This window comes from Haemaphysalis longicornis, unplaced genomic scaffold, assembly GCF_048455015.1.
Source record: "Haemaphysalis longicornis isolate Haplotype H1 unplaced genomic scaffold, Haemaphysalis longicornis Haplotype H1 scaffold_10, whole genome shotgun sequence".
In the NCBI taxonomy this organism is placed as follows: domain Eukaryota; kingdom Metazoa; phylum Arthropoda; class Arachnida; order Ixodida; family Ixodidae; genus Haemaphysalis; species Haemaphysalis longicornis.
The window spans coordinates 70700457-70725825 of NW_027526204.1; the positions used below are offsets into that span (position 1 = coordinate 70700457).

General features: G+C 45.2%; 1 protein-coding gene across 1 annotated transcript in view; it reads left to right on the forward strand.

Annotated features, from left to right (window-relative positions):
* LOC144158727 (uncharacterized) overlaps positions 1-25165 on the forward strand; it is a 44317-nt gene extending 19152 nt beyond the window's left edge. Inside the window, exons 4-7 of the mRNA XM_077689811.1 lie at positions 2057-2253; positions 8581-8641; positions 14610-14815; positions 16869-25165. Coding sequence (XP_077545937.1) covers positions 2057-2253; positions 8581-8641; positions 14610-14815; positions 16869-17022 — 618 coding nt within the window. The 3' untranslated portion in view covers positions 17023-25165. The remainder of the gene's footprint in view (positions 1-2056; positions 2254-8580; positions 8642-14609; positions 14816-16868) is intronic.
* The last annotated feature ends 204 nt before the right edge of the window (positions 25166-25369 follow it).

The following is a 25369-nucleotide window of genomic DNA, read 5'->3' on the forward strand; positions in this document are numbered from 1 at the left end:
GCGGTGCAGTCGACTCTCTTTCTAAGGGTTGGAAGGGATGTGAAGTGCATTGCGGCTTGCGGTGCACACCGTTGGCACAGAGAATCGGCGGCAGCTCGCATTTTTGGTGCACGCTGCAACCGGTTTCCGTCATTACATCCGATATCGCGCCACTGGGGCATTGTAATAAGCGGTTTATTTTGCCATAGAAAGCATACAAAAGTGGACAGTGCGATATTCAACGTTATATCCAATATATTGTTATACACGGCATCGTTAGGTGGGCTTGACTGTACAAGCTAACGTAGTTCCGAGGCTTGCGTGCATGGGCATGCTACTTCAGTGCCATCGACATGAAATGTGAGGCTTTCGATTTGTTTCGGCTACCTGTAATTCTAATGCAGTGACGTGTGTGCCGAAACATTTCACACCAACTGCTTTGTTGTTCTTTTCTTTTTCTTTTTCTTTATTTTTCCGCATGAGTGTTGGTGTCTGCATGTCACTTACAGCTGAGCTCCGCTGCTCTAGCTAATCTCTAGCAGTTTCCTGAGATGGCTTTGTGTTGGTGCAACACAGATAACACCTATTTCACTCGTTTAAGACCTGTTTCAGACCATGCCAATGACTCCGTTTAGATGTACTTGCTGGAGACGTATTTTAGTGTCACATCTTGTAAGCCTTCTTGTTCTTGGTATGAAAAAAAAAAGGAAAAAAAACTTACAGCCAGTGTCTTAATGTAAGCACCTCATTTCACTCTCGCTCCAGCGGTTGCGTGCTTCCTTAATTAGACCGTGTTGATGTTCTTCCAGCTGCCTGGCTTCACCAGTGCATGCCCGGTGTAGTTTGGGAATTCAGTACACCAGTGTAGTCCACCACCTCTGTAGTTAACACCAGAGGTGAGTATGCAGGATTAAGCTTTGGAACCTCTCTCTTAGCTGTCTGTGCCTTTAAGGAAGTGGGAAAACAAAAACTAATTTACAGAGATAGGAAACAAGCATCGCATATTGAGTATCAAACTTAGGTATAAAACATTGTAACAAAAATAAAAAGAGAAAGAAGTGGACTTGGTTGGGCAAGTTGGGTGGAGAGGTGACAACCAGTGTACCATTTCGCGGTAACAGAGTGGCTACCGAGAAGAGGCGGGTCTATAAGTTGAGAAGGGCTGGTAACTCAATGGAGGGAGGAGATCAGAAAATTAGGAGACGTGGAATGGATTCGGACAGCACAGAACAGGAGCTGTTGGAAGTCAGCTGAAGTGGGGAGGACAGCCTTTTCGCAGGTCATTCCGCAGCATCACGCTGTTTTGAGTGAAATGAAATTGAAAAAAACTTTGGTTTGGTTTGGTCAGTTTTAGGTTAGGTTTAGGTTGCGTTACGTGGCTTCGAAACTGTCTTTCTAGGTAGGTGAGGTGGCAGAGCGGCCTGCAAACAGACTCTTCCAATGGAGGGGCCTTTGTCCTGCAGTGGCACAAACAGGATGATGATGATGATGACAATGATGAATATTGTGATGATGATGATGATGAGAATGATGAATATCAGCACCATTCTGTCCCCCCGTGGGTACAAGCCTGCGACTTTCTGTACGCACCCAGTGCCACCTACTCGTTCGATCAGAACACTCTTCCTGTTCTTTTCGGCAACTGCTAAAAGAACTCTGCTTTTCGGCCTCAGTATAGCCTGAAAAGCGGAGTTCTTTTCGGCCTCAGGGATAGAGTCACCGTTTTTGACACAAACGGCATGGGTTTGAGCCCCAGCAGGGCTAATTTTTTTTTTTTTTTTTTTGTATATGCAAGTAATTTTTTTACTGCAAAATATTCTCTCAGCAAATAAATTCTACGCGTTACCTTCGTGAGTAAGGGTGGTTTGGCATCTTTCAGGTATGTTTAGGAGCGGGGCGCAGCTTATCGTTGCGGTTAACTGATGTTCTGCATCATGCCGGAAGTGCTGGGCTCATTTTTGAATGGAGTATCACTGAATGTCACAGAGGAAGGGGTGTTTTTGTGTGGGGAAGTGAGGTTGTCGCGAGGGAAAAACCAGCCGTCCTGAAGAGGGTGCCGTGGGGCCGATCTTTCCAGGGGGCCGTGGTGCCGCCGCTGTCCCCCCCTGGGCGGCAGCGCTCGTTCAGCCTGTCGGCGCTGCACTCGTACGCGCGACCGCCCTTGCCCCCTCGGCTGGGACACGCCGTGTCCCACTACCCGACCCCGGGGTCGGCGGGGGCCCCATACAACACCCAGCCCATGGGCGTCAGCGACGACGGGCCCCTTACACCCAGGTCAGTGGGCGCTCGTTTTGCAGAGTTCTTGGTTTCCCGGACACTTTGTGTGCTTGGACCTCAGCAAGACTTTCTGATGCAAGACAAAACGAAGAGAGAGTTGCCATGAGCAGATGACTTGGAGGGATACTATGGCTCTTTTATTTGTCCTTTCAGACTGCTCAGAACTGCTCCAAGCAGCTTCACATTTTGTAGCATAAACTACACTGGCCGAGGTTGAGCAGTTTCGCGTGGACCTTGAAGGGCCGTACTGCGCAAGCGCGAGGAGCACTGGATTGGATTGGATTGGATTAAATTAGATTGCATTGGATTCCAATCCACTTGGAGTATGGCTGTACTTTAGCTCACGCTACGTATATCCTGGCATAGCCGAGCTAAGCCACTGCTAATTTTTTATTTTCCCATTGAATTTCTATTGGAGGAGCAGTCTTGAGCTACCCAGGAACTGTTCAGAACTGTTCCTAGAAGGCAAATAAAAGAGACTAACTGAGTACACAGTACAGGCTTGTAAAAGGGGACCTAATAGTTGGATGAATTAAGCAGAATTCAAATTGGTGGACAGGGGTAGAATAAGTGGCCATTGCACAGCGCTGTGCGGACAGAACCCTGAGAAACTACATCTGAACGTGTTATTGCGAATTGTTTCATTTCATTTCACTTGTTTACTCTCAGGGCCGCACAGCGTTGCGGAGGAGGGTGGTATTTTCACAGGAATGAGAAAGTAGTAACGTATGAAAAAAAAATGACAACAAGAAGTTGCCCACTGTGGACTTAAATTTAAATGAGCTGGATCGGTGACAGTGACAGTGGAGGCAGGAAGGTGGTTCCATTCGGAGCTGGTTTTGGGGGACGGAAGAGTAAAAATGCAGATTTGTCTTGCATGTGAGTACTCCAACGTTGAACTTATGGTCATTACAGGGAGAAACATACGACGGAGTGAAAAAAACTACGGGTTTTAAGTATTTATCTTAAAAAAATGTGTATTATGGTAAACACACAAACAGGAGATAGCTCACCTTTTTCCAAAATCTGGAAGGTTCAGTGATAGTTTTATTGCGACACTTGCTCATTTTGAGCCGCTCGATTTTGAATAGGTTCAAGAGAAGCAGTGAGGTTGTTGGTATGTGGATCCTAGACGCAAAAAACATATTGTATTTTTGCTTGGAACAGGGATTTATAAAAGAAAGATTTTAACGAAGCAGGTGTCAAAAAAAAGTTTCGCCGAATAAACCCGAGCTTGCTGATAGCCTTGTTAGGAATGTACTTTATATGTGTGCGCCGAGAACGTTCGCTAGAAATGTGAACGGCGAGATATTTGTACATGTTAACGTGGTCAAGTGGAGAATTTTAATTTTAATTATTAGAAGTTCTGAAAAATATGACTCGGGGCAACATACCAACTTGTGTTATAATGAAACATTCGCATATATTTAATAATACAACATTCACACACAATACTTAAGTGCTAATACACTTTGAAAAAACAAAAAACAAAGCATGAATGGATGACTGCTTTGTCTGTGTATGAGAGTTCAAAACGAAGTTATCGATGCCGGGAAGAGCAGTCTGTTCATTGCTTTGACACTTGTATGCAGGTAATCGGCTTTATTTGTGACTGTTAGTGATTACAGGATGCAAATATGCAGCTAGAAGTGGCAAATGCAGCAGGTATTTTTCAGCAAGGACAGGCAGAAGGTACGAATTAGCCGAATTTGTGCAATGGAGCAGTTTGGATTAAGCAACTTTAAATTACATTGAAAACATAGTGGGCCAACCAATTTTTTGAAACTTGTTTGAATTAACTGAAAGTTTTAATTATCAGAGTTTGATTTATCGCAAGTCTGCGGTATATAGGCAAGTTTGCGTTAGTTGTGGATCGGGTTATTCGCATTGTTTTTACATTTACTGACATTCAAGTTCATTACCCATGTGTCCCACCAAGCACCTATGTTATGGAGATCATTCTGCGAGATAGAAATATAAAATGTCTTACAGATTTTCCTGTAAATTGCACAGTCATCAGCAAGGAGTTTTATAGGAGAAGCGACGGTGTTAAAAAAGATAATTACAAAAAGAAGCGGGGAAAGTACAGTCCTGGGGAACACCCGAGGTTAGGGGCGAATATTAGAGTCATGGTTATTAAAACTTACGTACTGCGTGCGATCACTTAGTAAGAAGGACTCGATCAAGTTTAAAACATTTGGGTTAATGTTAAGTTTACAAAGTTTGAAAAGCAGTAAGCCATGAGACACAGTGTCAAATGCTTTAGCAAGGTCAATAAAGATGCAGTCAGTAACAGAGGAATTATCTAGCCCTTTGCACAAATCATTAGTATAACGCTAGAAAAAATTCTGATACAAAATATTGGCACTAATAGACCTATCAGTCTGTATTAGTATGATAGGTCTATCAGTGTGTATTAGTCCGGATAGGTCTATCAGGGTGTATTAGTGGCAATAAGCTGATACAATGTCTATTAGTTCTATCAGAACCAGCGGCAAGTTCTAACAAAGCAATGAAACTTGGTGGAACATTATATTATCAGGGTACACTAGCAAATTCCTCTGGCTGACAGAAATCTGGCTGAATTATTTAACGATGCATAAGTTCATAACCTGATTAAGAACGAACGAATAAATTGCAATGCAAATCTACAAAATAGCTGCAGCATGCTATCGAAAAAGCTCAAGTCAAACCTGTATGGTCCAGTCATAGGTACACACCGAGCTCATTAACGGCCGATTGAACACCATTCCCATTGTGATGTAACATCAAAACAGCATTCACCCTTCCGCATCATGTCAACAGAATGGAGTCTCTTCGTTGTGAGGCATTCCCTAGAGAAGGAACAAGGGTTTTGATACAATTCCGTTTTCCTGCGCCAGGCTGCTCCAAAAGCATGAAAATGGCAAAAATTGCGCCAAACTGCTCCAAAGCATCCTTAAAGGCAAGAATTTTGACACTTGCAAAAGTTTTGATGGTGAAAAAAGCAGAGTTGACAGCATTGTTTTCCAAGCAGCCAAGTTATTAGGACTGGGTGATCATCTTGGTATCGCTAGGTCAGCTAAACCCTCGTCTTTTGCCTTCCGGTCACCGCTCTAATCGTTGCTCACTAGCAAATGCAATAACCACAGGGAAAGAAAGACTGTGACATGAAGCATATCTTCTAAACCCATATTGGCTCCGCGGATGTGTTTGCTGGAACGGCCTTCGCAATTGGGCGTCGCCATGGCAACAAAAAGTGTGGCCGTTGGATGGCTGCTGCGTACAGTTCAAGCACTCAGTATGCCTCACCGATCTTTTCCCTGCTTTAAAATACACGTCAATTGGATTCCCTTCTAGTGATTTTATCTTTTGTGCTACTGAACAGTGACGCAAACGTGAGGATAATGTTAAGAATGTGTTCCAGATCACAGGAAGTTGCACGACTCGAAAAAGTGAGTCCATTGAAAACAATGTGGCGCCAATGACTTCGCCGTGGCTTGCACTTGAGTGTGAAATTTGGTGCATGCTTCTACAGTTGGGGTTTGTGAAGTGAGCCTTTGGGCTCATTGCGACGTTATAAAACTTGCTGTTATTGCTGTGCTCGACAGTGAGCTCACGAGCCTCGGGAATTGAACGAGCCACATGCCAGAAGTTGTGGCGCGCGCTGCGTCGCCGGGATGTTTCCGGGTATGCGCGCCTGATAGCACGAGTCATAATAGTTGATATATGTGAAATAAAATTTAGTGCCGAAAGCGAAGTGGTTAAATATAGCAACGTTATTCAAATTACGATCGGGGTGGACGTGTGCCTCAGAGTTTGAAATGGTGCGACAACCACCTCCTTGCTTTGTGCAACTCTTGCCGCGGCATTACACTAGTTTGTACAATGCAGTCAGGGAATAGAAACATGATAACTTCAGCATTGAAATGGTAAAACAAAGGCAGTGCTTACAAATGCAGTGCTTCTCAATTTATCATTTTTGACTGCATGTTACGTTGTCTATGCACACAGCCTCAATGCAATTTAATGTTTGCAAGAAGGCAGTGCAATTCGTACCTTGTGATACTCTGTTAAAACACTTTTTCCTAAGGTTACTTCAGTGTTTTGTGTATTCCATACTGATTCAAAAGGGTACCTCTTCCCCCCAAAATTGCTACAAAGTTGATTTTTTAAGCTCCTTAGATGACACATGAAATTTCGGTTACTGCTCCAAATCAAGGATCTTGTGCTCCAAAATCGAAATTTCACTGCTCCAAAAGCTGCTCCCAAATCTGTTTGGGCTGTCGCGCCCCTAAATGAACAAAAACACCCAATGCGGCGAGGTGACAGGTCCAAGATGAGTTGGGTGGTGGCCCGGGTCATATTTGTCAATGTTAGGCTGGTGCGAGACATGTCGCCAACACTCCTCGATGACGCGATGCACACGCTTTCTTCGATGTCAGGCAATCTTTGCACAGCATTAGCAGAAGCAACAAAGATGTCCGAAGCGACGAGGTGACGGGTCCAAGATGGGTTGCTTGGCGACCTGGTTCATACTTGCCAAAGTTGTGGGGGCGTTAGGCATATTTCCAACACTTCTCGATGACACGATGCACACGCGTTTGATGTGAAATAACGTTACAAGCCGCTTGCTTCTAGTCATTAGCCGGCTAGTCGATTGATACGGGCTCCGATTGTTGGAAATTCGTACCAGGCATAACAGGAAAAGATGTCGGTGTATTGCTAGTGAATGATAAAGCGAAAGTGTTATTCATAAGAACACGGGATTGGTCATGTGGGACTAAAATGCCATTTTCGGTTTGAAAAGTCTCGGGCTTTGTATACTACGCATGGTAACAACGTTCCAGAATTTCTGCAAATTTGTAGATAGCAATGTTGGAAGTGTCTGGGGATAAGAAGTGTGTTTTGCATTCGAAAGAACCGTTTGGTACTCCAGCGCAGCTTGCGCAAGAGGGGACCATCTGTCAGCAGTTTTATATTACTTATATATCTTGAATAGATTTTTCTTTTGTTTTTTAATAATTGTTTCAAAGTTCTGTTGAACCGTGGCGACTGCTTATCGCAAGACAATCTGTGAAGTCGGATATGTTGATCAATCAAATCCTTCAACTGTAGCGTGCTTGTTCTTCACTTCAATTCCTCGGCGTCTCTAGTAAATTTGGTTTGGTTCTGCAGCACACTACACTCACCCAACTTCTATCTCCAAGGGGCGGCATAAACCAGGGCTGCTCGTTTGAATTAACCATTAATAACCGTTTGAATTAACCATTTGAATTAACCGAATTCCAATTATCGGGAGTTTTCCCCCACCGAAATAGAGCGTTGTGCCAGGACCTGGGTGCCAATTCAAAAACTAACTGTAAGTTTGAATTAGCCATGTTCAAATAATAAGTTTTTCCTGTACTGCAGTAGGCTTCAAACTGTGATGTTTGGCAGCTTGAAACTGGTCACTGGCGGTGGGGACAGAGGAAAACCTCCGGCAGGGTGGTACTACGCAATACTCCAAAATTGTATCTTCGATACGTGTACCTGGCAGCACCAAAAAGTGCTCCTTTGGTGCGTGTGCAAAATACTGAGCCAAAATTAATTTTTGATGCAGATACCTGATATGGTGTCTATAATGCTTCAACGCATCACAAAGACTGCACTGCTGATATTTGGGAGTAAAATCGTTCACTGGAGATCTTCAGAAAGCCCTCGAACTGCATGGGCTCTCTACGGGGAACATTGGGGTAGATTTAGGTGAATTGGCAGCTTCTCAGAATGCCAACTGGGAAAACAAAATTGGTGTGCGATGCGGGCAGCCAGTGCACTATCATTGCGTGTGGAGCTGAAGTTTTCCGGAGGCTTAGTTTGGTGATTGTCAGGGGGGCAGGACTCTTGTTATGATTCAAAAAATAGAGTGCAACTTGGACAACGACGGTAAAGAAGGACGACGGGACTCTTGTGTTCTCTCTAAAGGGCCCCAAACCCACCCCAGCCCAAACCCTGTACAGTCTGGCTTGTAAAGTTTTGAAAAAAGGGTAGTAACGTACATGAAGCAGAAAAAGTGCACAGATAGATGATTGAGGGCTGCAAAAATGGAAGATGTAGATTTGCTTTTTTGGGGGGCCTTGAGGTTGAGGAACCACCAATGGGGGGGGGGTCTCTTTTGGACTCTACCGCCAACACTGTAGGAAACTATCGAGCCACTCGGTGAAATTTTATCTCTCTCCGTCTCTCTTCAAGCCTTTTTTTTTTTTTTTTTTCATAGTTCCGTTAGCTGAGAAAGTGTAGGATTTGGCAACGCATGTGGGGCTCTTCCCGAGGGTCACGTTCTCTTCTTGCGCTGTTCGCTTGCAGGCTCCTTCCCCTGACCCCTGAGGACAGATCAGCTGCGTACACTCTCAGCACCATGGCCAAGGTGAGTGCGAGGCGACGGCGTACAGGGTTGTTGAGGAAATGTTGTCGCACATTAGGTGAAAGCTTTGTGTACTCTTAGAGGGTATTAACTTTGTGGGAAGCATGCTTGTCTGCCTCAAGCATGGTCTTGGAGAGGAAGTGCAGACTTGAGGAGCAAAAAGCTCTTTGGGAAGGCTGCGATGAGCTGGCATATACACTCGAGCCTCGATGTAACAAAGTCAGTGAAATTCGTAGTTTACTTCATTACATCAAAATTTCGCTGCATTGAAGTTTGCATGTACAGTCAAACCTCGATGTGACAAAGTTGGTAAAATTCGTGATTTACTTCGTTACATCGAAATTTCGCTACATTGAAATTTCGCGGTTAAAATTAAAGGTTAACTGCATGAAGCTGTTCCTGCAAGTGAAAACGTGGTGCGCATACACGGCTGGTGCACTGACACCGCCGTGGATACCACCCAATATGCGGCAACCGTGAAGCGAAGCAGGTAGCTAAAAAAAAATGGAACCCTTCACTTAAAAAAAAAAAAACCAACACATTGGTAGCTTAGTGACCGTTTCTAACCACTCGTTGGAACGCAACACGAGGGGCAAACGAAGTTGCTGATTTGGGAAAAAAAGCTGATAATATGGTTGAAAACTGCACTGTAAACCATCATACGTGCCGTTTAGGATAGCACCCGTCAAATTTCTGCCACTGTGATAAGCCTAACCGTCTCTGGCGGGGCCACCTGGCTGCCCCGAGCGCTTTGAAACTTCCGTCGTAGGGCGTGCGCCTCCCCATTGGCACAAGTCGTCAATGCGGCGTGCGGTGTGTGTCATTTTCTGGCCATGGCAGAAGCCACCGGCAGCGCAAAATCGTGGACACAGGCGTGAGAAAAACACGCAAGCAAGGCTATAGCGACCAATAGGAGCTCATAGCTCATAGCGATCCACAAATGCTTTGCTGGAACAACGAAACAGAACCCAACAAGCTCGAGCAAACACGAACGAAGGACAAGGTGCGGCTTGCAGCCTTCCCATGCTTCCCAGACTCGCCAACTCCTCCACAGGTGTCATACGCAGCTTGCAGGCAAGGAGTTTGTAGGCATTATGCTGGCTCACGAACTCGATGGCTCGCTGTTTTCACGGCATTGGGTGGCCCATGTTTCCGTTCACATTTTATTGAGACACCGTTTCAGCACTTGTGTTTCCCAAAATCTACTTCTACAACCAAAATCTTGTGTGCCTAATTCTCCATGAAACTTCTTTACTTTGAAATTTCGGCAAATGGGACTTTATTACACAGAGGTTGAAAATACATGATGTGCGTACACTTGAAGTTAAAAAAACGGTATGCGGCTCGTTACATCAGTGGTTTCGTTACATTGAAGTTCGTTATGTCGAGGTTGTACTCTACCAAGCATTCGTCGTGAGAGCCACAGAACGAATGCAGAAAGGCGGCAGAGCTGCTGACTCTAGGATGAAAAGTTTACCATAACTATGCGTGCATACAAAACTCCGTAAAATGAAGGCATGTTGCCTTTTGTTTATCGGAAGTTTCGCGCATGTGTGGAGGCTTCCGTGTTGTGCGTGGGCTATTTCGGTAAAGCATTGTGATGCAGTATTTTTGTTGTTTTCACTGGCTTCTCGACAGAGGGTACCGTAATGGTTGTTCAGACTACCTAAGTTACGGTCTTCCCTGAGCTTGCTCCTGGTAAATCATGTAAATCTCATTACCACAATAAGATGAGGTAGCTAGCTCATCAGGTTGGAGACAAGAGCAGTGTTAACTTCTTCCTTGCTATGTCCTCTTTTTTTTTTTTTTTTTTCATTTCTTTCCCCTGTACTCAGGTCACATCATGTAAGTATTTCAATGCTTGTGGTACAAACTTTTCAGGAAAACTTTACCAGTTTAAGCATGGCCAAGCAGCAGCCTTCTTTTGTGTGTGTGTGTTTCTGCGTCTACCCGTGCCGACACCATAGTAGTAGCGGAGTTAAATTTCAACTCAGTCTACGGCATCTGACCTACAAAATTTGTGCATGCAAGTCAAAAGTGTTCATAGCATCAAGGCATGAGGTTAGCAATATTGTGCATTTAATTGCCAGCCATGGGAGCTCTACTTTATGGCAGAAGAGAGAGACACAAACGTCTAGTAAAATTCGCTGGGTGGACTGGTTCACAGTGCTGTTGTCTAATGGAAACGCCAGCATCTACGATGTTTTTATGTACACTGAAGAATCTTGCCTTCACGTACACTCAAACCCGGTTATATTGAACTCACAAAAAAACACCTATCGGTTTGATATACACCATGACTGCTGCCTGTAGGGGTGCCGCTGAAATCCCCCTAGCGGCCCTTTTGAAAACAGCCGTGGGACACCCCGGCCCGCTCCCCACCATCGCCGCTGCTTTCATGGCGCGTTCACGACTGAGATTTACCGCTTGTATGCGTTGGACATGCACATTTATGTGGAGCAGTCACTCTGTTCACAAATGTGGTGTATTTACGAGAGTTGTAAACGTTTCTGGCATGACCTTAGTGTGGTGCATTCGGTTCGTATAAGTGGCAGGTGTATGTCACAGACCAGCATCGCGAAGCCAGCATATGCATGGAGCTGATTGTAATTCCACTGCTCTGAAATTTACTAAAAGTGTCTCCGTAAGCAGCGTTTCTCCAGATGGTCGTGCTACAGCTATGCACTATGGTGTAGATTGGTTTTGTGAGGTTACATAATCTAGCAGCTTACATAATCTAGCAGAGCACTCATACCTTACAGGCCACCACTTACGCTCGGCAGTATCATACCTCAGGTATTGATCATTACCTTCGACAAGCCAATGTAGCATAAATTTCGCAAACATTTTACAAGAAAAGTAAGGTGGATAATGCAAAATTATACTCGGGGATCCTCACAGTACAAAGAATTTAATGCTGGGTCGTCTTATCCTCAGGTGAGCACCCGCAAACATTCATCATCTGCTGCATATCTCCTCCGCGAGCAGCGCTGTAATGGGCTTATAGAGTAAGCCACGTCCGCGACTAAACGCCTCTTGGAGACATCACCATATGACAGAGGGAGCCTGCAGAAACTAGCACAAACTAAAATCAGAGCGCCTTCTCGTGAATCACACTGTTTCAACAACACTTTTCATTGTTTGTGAACTGCCTACCCTGTATACTTCAAAAAATGTGTCCGCCGAGTGATCAGCTGTTCGTTGAAGTCGAAAAGCAAAAGGAAAGTGAACGCGTAGCTTGTGTATGTGTTGCTACTAAAAACGTTCATTCCTTGATTTCATTCTGCATTCGGACACAATAGTTAGCCCCCCCCCCCTTCCCTTCCACCCTTAAAGGGAAGCTGAAGCGCTTTCCAAAAAAATTGGGTTAGATTAACAGTTATATAGTTTCTTGCGCGCTGATTCCGAATATCACATTGAAATTTATCGTACACGAGTCCAAGTGGCATTTATCTTGCAAAAAGCGCGGCCCCGTTTGAAAGACGCGCGCTTTTCGTCTTTTGACGCCCCTGATTGGTTGCGCCCGTCATGACGTCAAGGGAGGACACCCTTCGGGCGCGCGGGTTGTCGGAAGCATTGCGAACGATCGCACGGTTGTCTTTGCGGCAATTTAGCTGGCAGTTTAATTTTCGCACATGACTGGAAGTTTGTTTTATAATTTCCCGTGCTGTTGGTTCAATTATCTTAGAGCTTAAATTTGCTTTACACGACAGAGAACCCCAAAGCAGCGACTGTGACGTCGACTAGTGGGTTCCATCAAAATATTTTCGAATTAGGCAACCAGCATAGGGGGATTTTATACCTTATGTTAGTATTAGGTACTGCCTTAACTGTTTCTTATTATACACAAAACCATTTATGCCGAAGATTAATGGGCGTTTTATAAACAATCTACCAGCGAAAAGCACGTCCGTGCACTGCGCGAAAAAATAGCGTTCATGCGCTGTAAACGTATATGCGAGACACATCTTGCCGGTACACGCATAAACCAACACGCAGACTCTGCTTCCGCATTTCCTTTGTTCGTTGTCGCCCACCCCAGCCCCGTTACTCATCCCCGCACACAGAACCACACGCGCTCGCCATTTCGGCAGCGGCGCTACGGCGCCTCCGCGATTGCTAGCTGCACTTCGATGTGTGGCGTCTACTGCTTCACATGCATTTATTCTGAAAACTGCAGCATACTAGTGCCTGCTCAGCATTATTGGCTGTAGTAGGGCATGATTTTCGCTTGTGCGTTGCGCATTCTGCTACAATATTACGGCCACCTCGTTATAATTAACAGACCAGTCGGACAAGGCAGTTACGTTGTAGTTACGTTACTTTAGGTAACAATCACCAAACGTTTGTGATAATGAATCATTGGCCTGTTTCAGCATTTCTAGATTTAAGCATTTACCGCGCTAGTCGGACAGAGGCCGTATATTTACTCTTCGCTCCTAATTTTTTTAGTATCATCAATATATATATCACCGACTATCACTGGAGCACACTTGAGGTTCAGGGACAACAAGTGCTTGCCAGGTTATAATATGCAGCCACACGGAATCTTGGGAAAAAAATTAGGCCCCCGCAGTCAACACAAATTATGGCACGGTGGTGGTTCGGAGTGGTGTTTTTTTTTAATTCCAGACAAACATCACCTTATCGTGACATGTATACTTGCAAAATAAGTAATCTTGTTGTCTTGGTTCTTTTACTTTGTAGGAATACTGTTTACCTCTTAGCCGGGAGAGAACTTCTATCAGGATTAGCCCCTTGTTTTAGTTTCGCCAAAAAATTGTTTTTTTGAACACTGTCCTGAGCCCATAGGGAAAGAAAACCGACGCGTTTAACGAAACAAGTATTTCCTGGACAAATGTGACTTGGTTTCTGGAATGGAACGAATCATCCCCGGCCAAAGTACAGCAGTATTCCCCATTCTTCCTAAATCTAGAATCTAATGTGAACATTCACGTCCGTCGCATGAAAAAAAAAAAAAAACGCATTGGAGCGGTTTACAAAGTATAGTGTAGTGTAGTATATTCTCTGTCATCAAGCACAGCCACCTCGGCTGTTGCTTCCGTATGTTATCAAGCATCCCGGCGTGGCATTATTCTGCTTAGGAATACGGCATGATAACGTATGCCTCGTTTGGCGTTCGTGCATACTTTTTGAACATGAAAATTGTACGAATGAGTGCTATCAACCACGACAACAACAAGTATCATTCACAAGGAAACACCGCGAAAAGAGCATGGCCGAGGCGGCCGATCCGGCCGGAAGTCCAGGTATGACGTTTTTCAGCCGGTTTTCGCCCGCGCTCTTCGGTCTTCCGGCATCGCGCGGCGAGATGGGGGCGGGGCATCCGGACACTTTTGTTTGCTCATTGCGCCGCTTCTATTGCATGTATTGCGAAAATATTTCGTACACATGAACTATTAAATGTGTACTTGCTGCTAGTCAACTTTTCTTTTAATTCTAAAACCACTTCACCTTCCCTTTAAGGCTTGCGAAATAGCAGTGCACTTCGCATCTAGTCCGTTCTGGTGAGTCCTACCCAGCTTATGTTTAGACTAAAGTCTTCACCATTTTTGAAGCTGCACTGGGTGTTTTCTAGGGGTGTGGGAATATTTGAAATTTCAAATACAAATCGAATATTCTCTTTATTTGAAGCGTATTTGATTCGAAAATCGTAGATTAAAAAAATCCAGAATATTCAGCCGCGTCCGAATAATCTGGAAAAGTCGCAAAAGTAATGTATTACTAATATGCATCCACGCATATGCACTTTTTTTTTTTTTCCCAGGAAAATACACCCCAAAATTGCTTGTGCGTTAGAACAGAGTGGCAGCCAAAACAGCTATAGCGCTTGCCTATTGTCATTGACGTCCCTCTAAGCTCCTAAAGTTTTTGAATCTATCCTCTAAGAAAAGGCCTCGTTGGAAGCTAAAGGCACTGTCCCTTCGCCCGCAATGTTCCATTCTTCCAGCACTGCCTTCCAGCACCGGCACCAGCGGCGGAGCCGCCCCCCACGTCGGCGCAGTGCTCGCCGTCCAAGAAGTCCGTCAACACGCGGACCCGCCACACGTCCTGCCTGGACCCGGCCAAGCCCCGTCGGCCGATGAACGGATTCATGCTGTTCGCCCAGAAGCACCGCGGGGAGTACTCGCATTTGCACCCAGGAAAGGACAACAGGTGCGCATGGGGCGACTTGGTTGGGCTCTGTGATGGGAAAAATGGGCCAGGTTTTACACTCGTAACGTAATTATCACGAGCAAAAGGTCTATTTATTCATTCATTATAGTCCCCAGGCGAAAAAAAACAATTGGAGGCCCAATTGGACCTGTCGAAAACACAATTGGGCCAAATGGAACCATTTGCAATTTCAAATGGTTCCACTTGAACCATTTGTGTTTTCGACAGGTCTGAATGGTCCTCCAATTGTTTTTTTCGCCTGGGATATCTTACAGGCCCATGGAAGGGCTTAGTGTAAGGGGGAGCGCATAATTTGTGAAGGGGAACTTAAGAAAAATAAACACAAGTAAGGAGTCGAAACGCAGAAAATACAATGTTTGAAGGAGGAAAAACACGAGTCATAAAGAAGAACTCAAGTTAACAACAATGGTATTATAGCTACTGCAAGTAGGTATGTATACAATCAAAAGTAGACAAATGCATAAAAGACACAGCCAACATGAGCGCTTCGGAGATAATGAATATTGCCAAAAGCCAGAAACATGTGAAATAAAAATTACACAAAAATTGAAGTTCAGGGAAAAAATTACGGTGTGTAATGATCAGATACATGGCGTCAAAAGGTTTCTTGTTTGGCTTGGTTTTGCAAACACTATGCACACGGGGTTTCATAAAAGTTAGTTCACGCCTCCTGCGCTTGCGCTCCGGTGGCTCAAGGTCATTGCGACGCGATGAATGACCTTGCGAGACATATGGCCGTTTTCTTAGTCTGTCGTCCACTCCCCGTGTTTCCTCAACTTGGCTTAGTGGAGAATACTGCACTGACTTTACATGTGAGAATCACTTTGAAGGATCTCCTCGACTGGTGGCTCGAGTGGAGGAGGGATTCAGAATATGGTCAACAGCATAGCAGAGCTTTCACTCTAAAGTGGTGTGGAATTGACTATGGCACAAAAAATTATAAATTGATTGCAGTATAAATTACTTTTTTCTGAAATAAAATTCTGAGTTGCTGGTAGCACATTGTCCTGTATTTTTTGTTACATGTCATCAATTCTGTGGTTTTTTTCATCGTGGCAACAAGTGGATAGCTGTTAGGTAAGGGTGGGGTTGCGAGCCTAAGGCACCTAAAATCCTAACTAGGTGGGCTGAATCACCTTGGTGGTTGTTATGTTTGTGCAGCTTGTCTTGTCATTCATCAAATGCTCTGTGCCTTCTTTTCACAAAATGGAATTCAACCACCACCCTTGTGGCGGCACACTTGTGTCATCCTTTTCTTCTGGCCTTTCGTGGTGTTTTTTTTTTTTTCACTTCATTTGTTTGCATTTCAGTTGTAACCGCTGTTCTTATTTATTAATTTCTGTATTTGTTGTTTGCTTCCAACCCCTCTTGCAACCAAACCACATATACTGTTTCCCCACTGTGCTAAACGACTTGTATAATTCTGACATACTGTATTTTGGCGCATATAACCCGCACTAAAAATGCGAAAATTTGAATTCTATTGGTGAATTGTGACTTTCGCCTTGCAGTCGGGGTATTATACTTGCTAAATATACGCTTTTTTCTGTCTACACAGTATGCGATGCGATGCTTGAGCAGTAGCTTTGGTGCAGCCTTTCCTGTATCAAATGTGCGGGCAATACGCGAGGATTTTTTTTTTTCTTTTCCCGTGGGCTGAAAGTGGGGGTGCAGATTATATGCAGGGGCGGGTTATACGCGCGAAAATACGGTAACGAACGTTTCTTTAAAAAATTTGCTCCAATGTTCTGTTGAGATGGAAATGTAAACATTTTTTGTTGCGCGCTTTGTATGTTTTATTTTTATTATTTCTGGTTTAATTGTCCACATGTCCATTGTTGCCTTCTGAAACTGAAATCTTCTGCCTGCTGAAACTTCCCAAGGCTAATTAATCAGGGCCCATCAAGCTGTTCCCAGCTTTTTTTCTGATTACCTTGCACGATGCGTGCTTTGCAGAATAAATTGAAATTGAATTGAATTGAATATGAATTGCTTCTCTGCCCTCCCCCCATCCCCTTTTCCGAAACTTCAGGGCGATCAGCGTGATGCTGGGCGACCAGTGGCGCAAGATGAAGTCGGAGGAGAAGAAGATGTACTCGCAGGAGGCCAAGGTGCGCGCCGACGAGGTGAAGAAGGTGCACCCGGACTGCTGGAAGCGCAAGCGCTCATACTCCACCAGCATCTAATCGGAGGAGGAGGAGAACGCTCCGCTTGCTCTTCCTCCTCCGAGGGGGACGTCTCCCCTCCAGCTGTGCCGTGGCGCACGTCTCCAGCGACCGGACGAGGTAGTGGGGGGGGAAGAGAGCAGTTCCGGCTGGGTACCAGCGGACCGGTACAGGACTGGGTGATCTCACTGGGAGTGCTCGGGGAAAGTGCGAGTGTCTCGACCGTACCGGAGCTCAAACGTGCCATGGTGCGGGGATGCGGGAGCTACGCGGAAACTGGCACCTCGAAGGTTCCGACACGAGCTGAGGGTTCTGTGGTTGCGGGAAGAAACCTGTGCTGGCGAAGTGGTGGTCACCTGGGGAGTGTGGAAGTTGTAGGCAGTTGCATGGATCCAAGCAGAGGCAGCGACTGGGGAGTTTTGGGAGGCTTTGCACCACGGAGCCCCGGCGGACAACGTCAAGAAGGCCGTTGCTGCCAACGGAACTGCCAACGGGTGGTTGGCCTTGATAACATCGGCAAATGACGGCTCCGTGAGGGTGCGGGCAAGACTGGTGGAACTGCGTGCACTGCTGTTTGCTGTGGAGATTTTCGTTTCGAAGTGTTTTTTTTTTTCCGAGGCGATCAGTGGGGGTTGACGTTGCGATTGTCAGTGTCGTTAGGGCGAGGTGACAGAGAGGGGGGTTTGTTTTATGCCACGGCGTCTTCATCCTCCATTTTTGTTTTGCTGTGTTTTGTGGGGAGTTGCGCTTTGGAGGGGGTGGGGTTACTTGTCGACCTTACCCGTGGTCGGAAGTGGAGTCTGTAAGCCGATGTCGAACCAAATGCTCTGTTTTCACGTGTTGCTTGCCAAACAGTCTTCGCAAAAGCCTGCCCATGTCGGCGGACTTTGTGGAGGTGCTTCCAGGGCAACTTTCTTTTGACTTCAACTGGTCTTTCTCTCGGTGAGCCGACCACTGCACCCGCAGGTTACAGGTTGTAGCCATCGCTAGTATGGTCTACGAGCCCTTTTGGCAGACTCCCATGTTGCCTTCTGTCACGGTTTTCCACTGTGTAAAAATTTTTTGTTTTTTCCCCTTGTGGCTATTACTGTGGAGTACAAGAAAAATGAGAGGTTGGAGGGTTTGGGAACATCTCTTTGATGGCCATCATCGAGTCGGACTTTGTCCCGCTTTCTAAGCTTACTAGTACTGCCACAAGGTTTCGGCTTTGAAGTGCAGGCAAGGAGGTCAAGTGGACGAAATGTCTGGCAGCGGGGTGACCTTTCGTCGGTGTTTTGGTTTTTGTGTGGGGATTTTCACCGTCGGGACACCCTTTGCAACTTGTTGCTTTTGCTGCAGTCGAGGCACTTTACATTTCTGGTGTTTCGAGGTAACCAGTGCATCATGCGAGACTTTTAAAGGTTTACTGCATGCACCGCAGGCGACTTGCGTTTCTTTCTGCGCAGTGAGGTTTTGAGACTGTGTGGCTTGTAAAGGGGAAAAAATGGTATGCTTGCCCAGTGCACGCGGCTAAAGTGCGAGAGTGGGTTTTTGCGATGCTCTGAGCTGACTGCCACGATTCCGAAATGATGTCAGGTTTTTGGTGGTGCAGACAAAAGGGCGGCACATTGTGCTTTTTAGAGGCAGGGCGGTTCTGGTCAAAGCAAAAGTTTCGTCTTCAGGAGAGTCAGTGGCGAAGTGCCGTTGGTGCTCCTCTTCAATGTGCTGCTGATGTCATTCAGCGCAGTCTTGCATAAGTATGACCGTTTCGCAGGGTTGTCCAAACCGATTGCTTGGTTCACTACGCCATTTGAGATGCGGGACAACGACAAGGCTCTCGGGAATTGCCACTGCAGCCAAAGGCAGTACCAAGTTTTTGTTTTCGAGGGAAGTGAACGAAGTGAGCCACAGCAGCAAACATTTTTCTGTCTATTTGTACTCAATCATGTGAGGCTCGGCGTTTGATCAGGGTTGATTTCTATGCAAACTAGGTGTAATCGACGTTGCTGGACTGATTCAGCTGTCGTGCAGCGCTGGTGTTGTTTGTGGTTTAATCGCTGCTCCAAGTGCATGCACTGCAGGCTAGGTTCGGGTGGTTGGAATGACTGAACAAAAAAAGAAAAAGAAAGAAGAAATTTGCCAAAGCTAAGCAAGGCAGAACTGGAGCTCGAAATGTGTTGGCCAGTTCGAATGTTTCCTGCATTAGTGTGTTTGCGACTTCCGCTAGTCCTCAGACATTGTTGGGCAAAAGAAATGCAGGTATGGTTCTTGAAGTGGCATCATCGGCACTGAACTGCTCTGAACTAGTGAAGGGTGGCAGAGGCCTGATTGAAGGGGCCTTACAGCTTTGAGCAACGTCGAGTTTTCAGGAAGTTTTCGGCTCCGGCAGCTTGTTTGTGCCGAGAAAGCAGACGAGGAGGCGGATAAGGCGAGGTTTTTGTCTCTTATGCACAATTGTAGGTGTTGTCACGCTTGGTCGCAAGTTTGCTCGCTTTGCATGCAGGCCCGGTATTGTTTCGCTCATTGTTCTGTGGGAGTGTTCGCGTGTGGTTGCATCGTTTTCGGGCTGTCAGGTGGAATGGAGAAAGAGAGAGAGAGAGAGAGATTGAGATGGTGTGTTTTATCCGGTGTTCCCCTTGCCGTTCCTGGAGAAGGCACTCCTGGTTGCGTGCAAGAGGGAGGTAATCGTTGGCTTGGCTTGGCTTGGCTTGAATGGTATTGCGGTTGCTTGAGAAAAAGTGTTTCATCGATTGTGCGATGTTCGGCTGCGTTTTGCGTGCTGCTCAATTTGAGTTGAGGGCTTTGAGGTGTGTGTGTGTGGGGCGTCTGCTGGATTGTGGCCCTCACCCTTTGTAGCATGCTCAATTTTTTTTATTTTCTTTTTTTTTTTTTTTTTTGTAAGATCTAGAAGGGAAAGTATCTGAGAGCAGACGTGCATGAATGCCAGTGACAAGCTTGTTGTGAAAGGACTTGAATAAGGAAGCAGAACGTCTTGAGCATAGTGCTGCTTTAGTCTTGCAAAAGTTGACTCGAAATTATGAAAAGTTCGGCAAAGTTGTAGATTTTGTTCAAAATGTTTCTTGGGGCGCACAATAATTCAGCCGAAGAAACGTTGCCAATTGGAACGTTCATACCTGCTTAACGGAGCCATGAAGACAGAATACAAGTTGGGTTTATTAGAAAGACTCCTTAGTCCCGATAACAATGATACCAATATCATCGCAATCTTCGAACAAATAACGGAGATATTTAAGAAAACGTGTGAAGCAGTCGCGACCCCCTAGCCAATTTCCCGCAACTTTTCTATGACGTCACGGAACCTTGTTTGTGCGATTGGCAGCCGCCTAACTGACCTGTCGCGACAGCACATTACTAAACGTCTGTAATGGGGCCTCTAGTTCCATTTGACCGCATCACTTGAATGCTAACGTGCAGTTAACGCACTGAAAATTGTGTTTTATTGTTGGCCTGTATGACGTCATTCTTGCTCATAACACGTCACTGTGGCGCAAAATTTGAAAGTTTTCAAATACTTCTTGCTTTTTTTTCGTTAAAAAAACATCTTTTGGGGCTGTAATGGAGCTGAGTGAGATACTGAATCCTAGTTCTTTCAAATTAAACGAAGTTGTATTTTCTCTTCGTGGCTCCTTTAATGGATTGATTCTTTGGAAAGGTTTTTCCTCTGGCCACGGTAGTTGCCTTTCTGATGGAGGTGGAAAAAAAAAAAAAAAAAAAAAGACCATGCCCATGTGTCAGCATTTTGGCGTCAGTTGAACCCCAAATTGCGTAAATTAATGCGTAGCCGTTTACCATGGCAAGCATTGTAGCCCAGATGCAGCCTCAAAGTGTAGAAACCCAAAAATCCAAGACATGGCTGTTTTACGATTCATTCAAATGTTTTTTTTGTTTCTCAGAAAAATTGGCAAATGTGTGAACTTCAAACCCTTCTCCTGGGCAGAATACTAGAAAATACTAACAGCAAAAAAAAAAAAGGACACTTTGTGGGTCACGAAACTAACACAGAAAAAGGGGTTGGATTAAAATGACAGCTGAATTAAAATGGCTTGTTTTTCGTCTGTTCAAGTCTACGTTAAAGTCTCATCTGACAGCAGCTGTTCTTGCACGAGCTTCCAAAAAGCAATTCTACTGCGATCGCTTCGATGGTTGTTTGAACACCAAGAAATGGTCGTTTTTAACCAACCTCAGTCAGTTGCAGTATGGGACAGAAAGACGTCTAAAGCATTCCTGCTTTGTGGCGCGCGGGGATAATGCTGTCTTGTGGAATGTGACGCTGCCGACTGGACAATGTTCAAAACAGTGTGGCTGCATTGCTTCCCAAAATTCTCACCACTCCTACTGCTTGCTTTGAGATGGTGCGTGAAAGAAATGCACTGTGCTCCGCAGATTTAGCAATATCGTTACCTGATCAAAACGGTGTTAAAAAAGTCTCTTCTCTGCGCAGCAGGTGATTACTGCATGAGAAGCACCTATGCAAAAACCCAAAGGGAATAAGGAAATATCTCAACTACTGGACACCATACCACCTGGTGTAGTTTTTCACACCAAAACTTGCATGTTGCGGCACGCATTTCTCATCTAGATAATTTGCAGACAATATTGTATCTGGCAGAAAAAAAGATCCACTGGTGAACCTAAATGTTGATTTATTTTATTATTGCTTTCTTTTTATTCTTGACCTTTGGAATTCATTGAAGCTTGTGAGCACTTTACACTTCGTAAGCTTCACTTATGCAGAGGCTTTCTGGTCGTACTGTATTGGGTGCTGGTATTGGTGCATTGGTGTGGCCATTGAGTGTAGCCATGCGGTATCGATTTATGTACCATATGACACGTTACGGTACCATTGCCTCAAGTCTTAACAAACTGGGGGCATTTCAGTGTCAATTTGTAATGTGCTGGGTTGTTTTCGGAAATGTGTGCTGGGCAGTATTTGCCGTTCACTTGGAAACTGGAATGGTGGCACCTTATAGACGTTATTCATCGCGTCGGCGTTAATGCATAGATGGAAGGAAAACGGTTGGAAGAATAGTTCGAGGTTGCTAGTCGAGGCACCTGCCTTGTTTACGCACAAAAAAACAACAAAAAAACAAGAATGAGTACAAATTTGCGTTGGTCCAAAGGCCACCTGCAAAATAGAGTTTTTATTTGTAAAGTGAGGTGGAGAGAGGAGTATGCGTTTGTGTGTGTCTGCGTGAGTGTGCGTGTGTGTGTTTGTGTTTGTGTTTGCGTGGTGCCAACGTACTACACCTGTGCCCGTGCCAAAACGTTTGCATAACGTGGTCTCGCGTGAGGCGGGCTCATTGCCGAGTGCGTGTTACTCCCATCGAGTCACGACAGTCCATTGTCATTTTTTCTCTTAACCCCAAAGGGGGGGGTGAGCCATCCCACAGGCCACCTGATTGCAGTGTTTAAAAGTTCAACGACGGTGTTCTTTTTTTTTGTTCTTTCTATTTTTAAAATTGAACAAAAAAAAAGTTGGATGTGCCACGTTCGGTAGCACAAAGTTGACGTTTCGAACTCCACTCCGATGGAACAAGTCATGGATATATTTTGCTCTGTGCGCGCCGCGTGCGGCAGAGTGTAGAAAGATATTTTTTTCCGTTCGAAGTTCTCTTGTTTATCTACTTTGTTGTTCTTTTTTTTTTCTTTTTTACTTGGTGGTGGTGCATGTTTTGTTGCCCAGGTGTTCTGTTTGGCGTTTGTTTTTCTGGGCGTTTTTTAATGTGACAGTCCTTCCGCAGTCGCTGCTTTCTTTTACGCACATTTTTCGCTTTAGATTTCACCTATTTTCGTTGTACCGTGTACTGTTATTTTGTACCTGGTAGACATGCATCTTGTATTTTGATTCTTGCACTGTAATCCGGTTTGTGCTTTTTTTTTTCGTTTTATCCTTGTCAGTTGTCTCTTATTTGTTCCCTGCCCCTCCCCCACCTGTTTACTTGATAAGATAGTGTTTTGCAGTGTAGAGAGCCCTTGGGTGTCTCCAGGAAAAGCGTGGGACACACAAAATGTGGAATAGGGAGAAAAAGAGCTTCAGTTTCGTTCATAAAATTGGTGTGTAGGGTCAATTTCAAATTTCGTTCACTTAGGAGTGCATCGAAAAGTATGACTTCCTTCAGCTCATTTTAGTTTATCCTGTTTTGAAATTGTAAATACGGTTTCGTCGTTGCCCAGTCCCGCAGGCACCCATCGGCCGAAAGGTTGGTTTTGCATTTTAACCCGTTGTTACTACCTGCTGATGTCGTCGTTTCCGATCCGGTGCCAGTTGTCTTGAGTTTTCATTTGTTTGGTTTTGTTGATGCCCTTTCTTTTTGTGCGTGTGCGTGCGTTGTTTGTGAGCACGTGTGCCGGCTAGCTGACGTGCGGATAGTGTGAAGGGCGGGAAAACCCGTGTCCGCTCCAAACGGCGGCGTGAAATGGTAGTCTCGATAGTTGGCGACTTGCGTGGCGAAGTGAGCTGTGCATTCGCCGTACTCTCCCCATACGAACATGTCCTGCGCCGGCAAGGGGGAAGCGCTGGGTGGTTGGCAGAGCCTGTTGCGTGCCGGTTTGGGTTCTGATGCTCTTGTTACGTCATTCGCCGAGTGGTGTTACCTCTCAGGCTTGTTAAGTTCGAGCCTGCATTGCTGTCGTCTCTCAGATGCCGAGTTTGTATTACCTCGGGCGTAGCCATCCCTTGCTGCTTAACTGATACGATTCCCTTACACTTGTGTACCTGAATGGCAAACATAGTGTGCGTGGATGGACTTCCTTTCGTCAGTTGTTGCGGCCAGTTGTATTGGAAATGCTGCCATCGTGCTGCAGAGGCAGTTTCTTTTTTTTTTTTTTTTTGCTTCTTTTTTTTTTTAGTATTCTAAAGCCCGTTCTACATAGTGCAAGTTTCACCTGCGAATTCGCGGCTGCGACGCCGCTCGTGCGGCAAAAAAATACATCCCCACTGCTGTCGCAAATTGCCAAATGTTGGAGCAGTCGAACGTCGCCTGGCTGTCGCCTGGCCGTCGCCTGGCCGTCGCTTGGCCGCCGCTTGGCCTTTCACAAGTTGTCGCAGCAGTGAAAATAGGAAAAATAGATTGTTTTGCCGCACGAGTGGCATCGCAGCTGCGAATTCGCAGGTGAAATTTGCGTCATATAGAACGGGCTTAAGTGTTCATTAGTGGGAAGTCTTACTCTGACATACTTACAACTCATGTCGAGCTTTTGTACATGTTATATCTAAGAAAAAAAAAAGGCACGTTACAGGGAAAACGAGAAAAACACTATGCAGAAACGGGAAAGGGGAGTTACTTCTCTGCTTGTGCATTGAGCATTGAACTTACTGCAGGTTTTTTAGATTTTGTAAACAGTGACGACAGCATACGTCGTCGAGAGCTCGAGTTGTTGTTTTTCAAGTTGGGAATCTTTTAAGTGCTCAGTAGCATTTTGCTTTTTCTTTATCTTTGTCTGCATCGTGTAATGTGCATGTAGGGTCTTTTTTTCTTTCGTAAATTGCTGTTCTTAGAAAATGTAAATCCCACTTTATCAGTTTATTTTTTTTATTTTCATGTGTGTGTGCCCGAGATTTTTTAGTTAACGTGAAAAATGTTTTTTACTTCAGGTTTCTAATTACGGTTTTCAGCGCGCAAACAACCTGTGACATTGCATGAAGCTCTCACGTGACGTACAAGTGACATCGGGTATAATGCATCATGTCACGCGCTCTGCTTAATGTGACCACCTTGTTTTGCGACTTGTTTTGTGCCTTTTCCTGGTCGCCGACTTGTATTTTAATGACTTCTCCTTTCGCACCCAAAAATCAAACGCGAAAATATGGTGCTGCGAACATCATCTCGTTCAGTTCATGGCCTCTTTATTTCCTCTTCCGTTAACTGGCTCAGGTGTTGTTGGAATGATGTCATGACTACCTTTCTAAAGCGCAAGTAGGATTAGAGCCTTGCTGTACTAAACTGGGCGAGAGTGAGGATTGCACTGTGAAAGTCGGCATTAGTTGCCACTGTATGCGTGTGTTTAGGAGGCTGGCTGGCTTGCTGCGACACCCTCTCTGCATTTCATCTACTGCAAGATATGTTTTTGCTTTGTTTGATCCTTTCTCGTCACATCCCTTGTTTTTGCCTGTTCTGAACTTGAGAGCCTCTTCAGGTGTACAATAAAGATGTACCTCCGAGAATCTAAAGTTTTTTGAGGTGTTGAACTTGGAGCCAAGCCACAGTTGTGTATACACACACACACACACACACACAAATGCAACAAGTACCTAACTACTAGCGACTTTCTAAGAATAAGGTACTTAGCACCAGGGGCATCTAATATAAGTTTTCTCTGCATTACATTGTGTCAGTAGTGAACTGGCACGGCTAAACAGCTGCGGCTG